The sequence below is a fragment of the Vombatus ursinus genome, unplaced genomic scaffold (genome assembly GCF_900497805.2).
Source record: "Vombatus ursinus unplaced genomic scaffold, bare-nosed wombat genome assembly UNPS02014809.1, whole genome shotgun sequence".
Taxonomy (NCBI): Eukaryota; Metazoa; Chordata; class Mammalia; order Diprotodontia; family Vombatidae; genus Vombatus; species Vombatus ursinus.
Window position 1 is genome coordinate 1,798,426 of NW_020954587.1, and position 8,780 is coordinate 1,807,205.

Sequence of the window (8,780 nt, forward strand, 5' to 3'; positions counted from 1 at the left end):
AAACATTAGCTTTTGCATTCATATAGTTAGCAAGACATCATACATTTTATATTTCCAAGTCTATGAAATGTATCAGTTCAGAGTGTCAGAGTACAAACAGGAAGTCACATACCTTGTGTTTGCTTAAGAGTAAAACTGAAACCAGTGTACTTAGTCATACTGAAATCCATAGAAGAGGCAGGAAGCTTAGGGTTGCTGAATTTACCTAATTTTTAAAAAAAGGAGAAGAAGAAGAAAAATTATTGTATACTTTAATGTCACCATTAAAGGAAGAAAATTTACTGGAGATTTAAATGGGATTAAAAACCTTTTCCAATGAAGACATTGTACAGATACTGTTGTTATAGTATATTTGGAAATGTAATTCAATAGAATTTTAAAAGAATTTTCATATGTTAAAGAGCCTACAATATTAAAAAAAATCCAACTAACAGATATATAATCCACAGTATTCTAACTCCAATCTAGATGCCACATTCATAATTACTTATGTATTTAACAATAAGCATGGGTTATTCTTTATTATTATATCTGATGTTATTATTTTTATGTGTTATAAATGTCTTAATCCCCTTAGAGATCTCAGAGGTGAGAAAAAAACAAATTGATTTTGTTGCCAAGAGAAACAGAGAGAGAGAGTGACTATCAGTTCATTTATGAAAGTAACATTTACTGAAAGTCTGCTATGAATTAATTAATACACTAAGTGCTAAGAGAAGATTCAAAGGAAATAGAATCTTTAATTCCTACTATCAGGAATTGTACAATCTCTCTGGGGATTAATGTATCAGGTCACTTTATACACATGAATTCTGGCAGGTATCTCTCTAAGATTCTTCTTTTATTCCTATTGAGATAGAGGGAGATACGTAAATAGATAGATCCATGTATATTATTGTTGTTCAGTCATTTCAGTCATATTTGACTTTTCATGAGCCCATTTAAGTTTTCTTGGCAAAGATACTGGAGTGGTTTGCCATTTCTTTCTCCAACCCATTTTTACAGATGAGGAAACTGAGACAAACAGGGTTAAGTGCCTTGCCCTGGGCCATAAAGCTAGTAAGCGTCTGAGGCTAGATTTGAACTCGTCTTCCTGATTCCAGGTCTGGTGTTCTGTCCACCGCACCACCTAGCTGATATAAACATACACACACGTGTATATATACATACACCAATATAATATGCATATATTATGTTATATATGTGTATGTATATACACACATACATACAGTTTAAGACACCCTTCAACCAGGTATGCAGCTTACCTTAAAAAATGTTCCTACTCTAGTGTGTCATTGGGGTAGGGAAATGATTTTAAAATCTGAAAAGCTATGTTGGCCCTACCAAAATGATAAAAAGTTCTGAGTATATGAGTCTTTCTTCTCAAGACTGGCCTACATAAGTTGGTTAAAACTCATCATTAAAAGGTAGTGCTCAGATGGATTGGGTAAAGAGAATGGTAAGCAACTTATGAATGTCATCCAACAAGGCATAGAGGAGATGGACTGGCATGGGTGGAAAGAGTATCCAGATCCAGGAAATCACAGCTCCTTGAAGAATATCCATGTTTAGTTGATATTCTGGTGGAATTCAGAATGGAAGGATTTAGTTCCAACTTTGGTTATCTAAGTTTTCTCTCCCAATTTTTTTAAGTAAAAGAATGAGGACAAAGGAAAAGGTATAACACTTCTCCAATAAAATGCCAACCTACCTTTAGAGAAGATGGAAGTACAGCAATTTTTATTAAATCCAGACACTGCAATCAATGGAATTAACTATTTTGTAAAATCTTGTGATATTACTTAGCCTGAAGGAAACTTCTGACTGTTTTTCCAATTTTATAATGGGTTTGATTGATTAATGTGAGTTTCTTTTTTGAAATATTGTCATTCTGACTGGCAGTTTGCAAAGATCACAATATGCTTAACATAATATTTATTCTGTACTGAAGATGTTCTACAAAACTTTTAGAAGGCCTTTTAGGCATAAGGTTATTATAAGCTAATTCCAACAAAGGAAATTAAAAGCACTAGGCTTTGTTTCAGGATCACAGAAGTGATTCTGATTATGTTACCCACACTGTTTTGGGGTTTTTAACTTTATTTTGCCTTAATAATTAGTGATTTACATTGTAGCCATGAATACCCACAAATATTTACCAACCAATACATTTCAGTTTATTTTACATTAAATAATCCTTCCAAACTTAGAGAAATTATCTCTAAAATCCTGATGTGCAAATTTATATGAATATTGTATTAAATCCCTGATAGTATAATTTTAGTGAAAAAAAAAAAGCCACTCATTTCTACGTCAGTATGTGGTGATTTGTTTGAACAAAGGTGAGATAACTGATATGTGTGTTGAATTTAGACAGTGAAAAAAAAACAGAAAAGAGAATAATCTCAGACTATGTCAATCTTGAAGAATAAAGACAATGCAGAGAAATTGAAATTTAAAGGAGTTACTTTGTAACAGTTATGAACAGCATCCTGGGTTAAACAGCTAGAACTACATTGGTACCCACAGCATCTTAAAATACCTACAGGAAGCCACCTCTCCCATCCACTATGAATGATTTATAAGAAGATATGGCCAAGAACTACACAGAGGGAGGTAAGTTTTGACCCATATTCTTTGGGAGTGGGCAGGAACTGTCATATCCACGACAAAAGGAAATCTGTTGAAATATTGTACTGTTAAAAGCTAACTAAAATGTTCAGAAATCTTGAATTAGCTTTGAATGTTTCAATCTTGTATCCAATTTCCTCAAAGTTATTCTAGAGTTAACTTCTCACTCTCAGCTCAAATCAATTCAATACAACAGACAGAAGCACCCTAGCACTGCATATGGACTGCCTTAAAATCACTAAGCCTGGTTCTAATCCCACATCAGAGGTATGTTGGCTATGTGACCTTAAATAAATTACTTAATCTTTTAGTGTCCCATGCATTATTGAAGACTATGGAGTGCAAAGCAGATGCCAATCTGTATTAGTGGTCAGTGAAATAACAGGTCTAGTTAAAAGAAAATAATGTGCAAAGTACTGTGATGGGGCTACGGACATAGAAAGAAAGTGTGGGGTGGGGAGGGAATTATTGTCTTCAAAGTACTTATATTCTGCTTACATTCTTATATTCCTTGAGATAAAACAACTGAGATAGTGACCAAATTCAAATGAATTACAAATGTTGATATGTTTCACATATCCCAAATATGTGTCAATCTTGACATATTTACTTCCTACCTAAGCCTCTATATTTCTGACAAATAAATGGGTTCATCATGGCAGTAATAATCATAATCACTGGAATCTTTAGGAAGCTTTAAAATGTATTAAAACCCACAAACGTGAGCACACACACACACACACACACACACACAAACACACACTCAAATACAGATGTTTATAAACATTATCTGGTTTGAGCCTCAAAAAACGATTAAAAAAAAGTGCCTAGCTTTTACCTCTATATAGATAAAAACTAGTTGGAAGGAATCCAAGTTTTTAATCTTCATCTTACAAGTAACAAAACAGGCTCAAAGAGGTTAAATGACTTGTTCATGGTCACACAGCAAACCATCCTAAGAGACCCATCATGATATCTATTACACCAAGCTATTTTGTCTAACCTTTTAATGGGATTTTCTCAAGATCAGAATTCACAATGTTTGGCATATTTAGTATATATTAAAAATAGTGATACTTAACTCCCCTATATATAAGGGGAAAGCTGAATATAGCTGTACCCACAATTATTTTAATATTTTATTTTAAACTAATCATTAAGGCATTTGGAAGGATTTCCTACCAAAAGAATTAACTTTTCTTTAAATTGCTTTGTTCCATTGAGTGAGGTTCTTTAAAGGAATTGAAGTGTAAAAAAAAATGTTCTTCAAATGGCAATTAAATTAGTCCTAGTTTATTTGGCAAATTCACTTTCCCCTTCCTTTGGGGAGAAAGAAGAGATTCAAATGGTATAAGGACTCCCAAGGACATATCAAACAGGAGAGAGGAAAATTAAGAGATGTGAAAACACTTTGAAAAGTAAAGTCAAAGAATATCATGGATTCAGAAGGGAATGAGCTTCAGAAATAATTGAGTACAGATTCTGTTTTTGTTTTTGTTTTTAATAAATAAAGAAACTAAGGTCTAAGAAGGTTCAGTGATTTGCCCTAGGTCTCACAGACAGTGAGTAGAGGATTGAACTCTGGTCCTCCGACTTAAAATTCACCACTATACACTACAACATTGAATCTCAAGTTTGATTGTTTCCATGGCATTGGGAAACGTGTGTTCCCTAGGCACCAAGAAGACACGGCTTACAAAGTGTTGTGTCTGTGAAGCAAATTATTAACCACAAGCTAGTGCCCTACGTGTAACAACCAGTTCTTGGCCTATACCCCATATACTTTTTGGAGGTCCACATGGAAGTATAGTACAGAATTAGTGAAGCACAGTAAATTGAGCTTATCATTGAAATGAGGAATCCTGGAGTCTTCTAGAAAAGACTGCGCATCTTCTCCCTACCCTAATCCCCCAACCCTCCCATGACCTGATCTGATTCATAGGCTAAAAATTCAAGCAGATAATTAGGATGCTAACAAACTATCCTCCATCTCCATGGAGTCAGAGAAACAGAATCTCATCAAAAATAAATTTTTCAAAAATACTGATGAATTAAAACTGAAAAAAACATACTAAATGATTGTTTGAACATTTTAAAATGAGGACAAGTACACAAAACATCTCCATTAAACAATTTGAATGAAATTATTTTTAAGGTATCAAACAGATTTAAACGATAATCCTTCCAGCTCCAAGATATTAAAAAAATAGACACTCAAGGACAAAACATATAACAAAATGAGTGTTTACATAATGACATCTTTTTGTTGTTTTTCATTGCATAAAATTTTGGACTGTTATTGATGACTTTTGTTTTTTAATGTTAGTGATTTTTTAATATTCCTTTCCCAATAAGAGATAGAGAAGATCATAAAATGGAAAATGGATAATTTTGATTACATTAAATTAAAAAGTTTGTGCACAAACTAAGGCAATGCAACCCAGATTACAAGGAAAGCAGAAACCTGGGAAATCGTTTTTACTGCCAGTGTTTCTGAAAAAGGACTCATTTCTAAAGTATATAGAGAACTGAGTCAAATTTATAAAAATACAAGTCATTACCCAATTGATAAATGGTCACAGGATGTAAACAGATAGTTTTCAGATGAAGAAATTAAAGCTGTCTATAGTCATATGAAAAAATGCTCCAAATTACCATATTTCACCACAGAATTATCACCACTGCATAATCATTGCACCTTTTTTTTAGTCCAAAAATTGGTTTATAACCTTTCATTATGTAATTGTCATGTGGTATAATTCTGTTTGTCACACGGTTTAAAAGGTAAACAGCAATGAATTCACCAGCAGCATATGGATAACCATATATCTCTCACGCATTGTAAGCCACGAGCCTAGAATTCTCAGTGCATGCACATTGTCACTATTCAATTTGGTATATATTCAAGAGCATTTCATGCATCCTAATCTTACACCAAAGATAGTTTAGTAATAAATGATTTTTAAGTAATATTGGTACAATCTTTTAAAGTTTCACATAATGGTTGCACCCCATTTTGCAAAAAAAAAATTGATGTAAAATCTGTGATGATGATGTGATGAAATACAGTACTATAGAGAAATGCAAATTAAAACAAGTCTAAGGTATAACACTTCCCACCTATCAAATTGGTTAATACAACTAAAAAGGAAAATGACAAATGTTAGAGATGTGGGAAAATTGGAACACTAATGCATTGTTGGTGGAGTTGTGAACTGATCCAACCATTCTGGAAAACAATTCAGACCCATGTCCAAAGGGCTATAAAACCGTGCATACCCTGTGATCCAGCAATACCACTACTAGGCAGTCTATATCCCAAAGAGATAATTAAAAAGGCAAAAGGACCCACATTTACAAAAATATTTATAGCAGCTCTTTTTGTGGTGGCAAAGAACTGGAAATTAAAGGGACTTCCATCAATTAGGGAATGGCTGAACAAGTTGTGTTATTTGAATGTAACTGAATACCATTGTGCAATAAAAAATGATAAGCAGGCAGATTTCAGAAAAACCTGGAAAGACTTGCATGAACTGAAGGTGACTGAAGTGAGCAGAACCAGGAGAACATTCAACACAGTAACAGCAACATTGTGTGATAATCAGCTATGACAGACTTAGCTCTTCTCAGCAATACAATGACCTAAGACAATTCCAAAAGACTCATGATGGAAAATGCTAACCACACCCAGAGAAATAACTATGGAGTCTGAATGCAAATCGAAGTATATTATTTTTTCTCTTTTTTTTCTTTCTCATGATTTTTCACTTTTGTTCTGATTTTTCTTTCACAATATGACCAATGTGGAAATGTATTTAATATGATTGTACATTTATAGCCTATATTTGCCATCTTGGGCAGGCGAGAGAGAGAAAATTTTGAATTCAAAATCTTATAAAAGTGAATGTTGAAAAGTACTATCTTTACACGTAATTGAAAAAAATAAAATACTATTAAGTGGGAAAAAATAAAATATCTCTTTCCCACCTCTCTCAAAATCAAATCATCCTTCATTAAAAAAGCCACTGAGACAAAAATATACTCATACGGTCACTCTATCTGTAAATATAACATTCATCTCTCTGTCATAAGGAAAATGTTTTGTTACCTATTTTTCAGAATCACTATGGTGATTACTTTGGTTTCCTTTTCTTCTGATCTACTCATTGTACTTTATATCAATTCACGCAAATATTGCAATGTTTCTCTGAGTTTCTCACATTTTACATAGTACATATATGTGGTTATATATACATAGCTATGTATGTATATAGTTATGTGCATGTTATCTCTTCCATTAAAATATGAGCTCCTTAAAGGGCAGGTATCATGCTTTTAAAAAACAAAAATAAGACATTTCTTTGTATCCCTACTGCTTAACACTGTGAGTGGTACACAGTAAATAATCAATAAATGCTAGTTGATTGCTATTCATAATTTCTTACTATATAATAATATTTAATTATGTTCTCATAGTACAGTGGATTCAGCCATTTTCAAAAGTATGGGCAACTTTGTATCTAGGTCTTTGTTACCCCAAATGCTGCTGTAAATATTTTGATATATTCTGGATTTTTATAGTAAGATCACTTAATCAAAGGGAATAAATAGCTTGGTCATTTTCTTGAATTATTCCAAATTAATATCCAGAATGTTTGGATCAACACACAGTTCCAGTCAAAAGTACATTTAATACACCTCTCTCTTGAAAGCACCTTCAGCATGAACAATTACAATTTTTTTCCCAACGTTGTAGAGTGGAAGTAAAACCTCAGAGTTATTTTAATTTACATTTCTGTTACAATTGGTATTTTGGAACACGGTTTCAAATGAAAATGTAATGACACATTAATTCATTCCTCTAGTTTTTGTTTTAATGACAATTCTTAAAACCCTTGTTCATTTTTATAAAGTGCTAAAAGTTTAATATCCATAATGTTTTTTGTGAATTGGATCCAAACCATACTTTCTTTCCTCTTTTTTTTCAATTTAAATGGTACCCTTAACATTAGTTTAGAGTTAAACAGGGCAAATGTAACATGTCTACAGCTATAGTGGTCAATTAAACTGCATAATAATTAATAAATGATAATATTGTAATTGTTATTATAAATTACTATTTATAAAGTTAATATCCTTCACATGTTTAAAATATACACTGAATACATAAAACCCTATTTTTGAACCCAATAAAAATCTTACTTAAAATATTTTAATTTTCTATCCTTTTTTATTTATCTTTGCTGGTCTATATCCATAGAAGGTGTTTTCAAACTGGAAGTTTTCTACATGAATAAAATCAAAGAGCCTATCCAAAGAAAAACATATTAGACAGAAGAGAATAAACTCATTATAATATTTTCTATATTTAGGCTCTTTTTGGTTAGTGCTTCAGACTCTTCTCACTAACAGAGGTGATTGTCTCAGGAATCACTTTGTCACTTAGGAATATAAATATTTAATATGGGCTTCAACACCAGAAATATATAGGAACAATAATTTTAGCCCCATTAAAGGTCTTACAGTGTTTTTAAAAATTCTATGTCTGTATATCACTAAACTGACTACTCTAAGCCAAGCATTATTCTTGCTTATTGAAAAAGATTTATTAGCAGACCTGTATAAATCTATTTGTTTTCTATTGTCAGATACCACAGTTATTTCTGTCCTTGGGATTAATATATTTCAAGAAAATAAAAGACTTCAAGAACTACTAGAATTGGTGGTGATATCTCTTCTCTAAAGGCTAATAATAATGAGATCTTACATTTCACTCATCACTCACATGATTTTACTACTTTCTGTAATCCAGAAACTAAGTACATCTCTTAACTCTGGTTCACAGATTTGGATAGGCACAAAATTGCATTCTAGATATACCTTAGATCTTGCTTCTCCCCTATCCCCTAACCCACCCCCAAAGTAGTGAAATTTAGATTTATTTGCTTTTGACAATTGTTAATTTTTTCCACTTTTTAAGGTTATATGAGGAAGTTATTTCTGAATCCAGTTTCCCTTCCCTTTTGTCAAAATTATATTCTTTCATACTTTACTTGATACATGCTACCTGGGACAACCAGCAGGAATCATGTCAGAATAAGAAAGAAAGAAAGAAAGAAAGAAAGAAAGAAAGAAAGAAAGAAAGAAAG

General features: G+C 32.4%; 1 protein-coding gene across 1 annotated transcript in view; it reads right to left on the reverse strand.

The window, feature by feature from the left end:
* The window catches only part of CFAP47 (cilia and flagella associated protein 47), an 857,531-nt gene that overhangs the window by 202,105 nt on the left and 646,646 nt on the right, over positions 1-8,780 (reverse strand). The window contains exon 56 of the mRNA XM_027875456.1: positions 113-205. Within this exon, the coding sequence (XP_027731257.1) occupies positions 113-205 (93 nt within the window). The remainder of the gene's footprint in view (positions 1-112; positions 206-8,780) is intronic.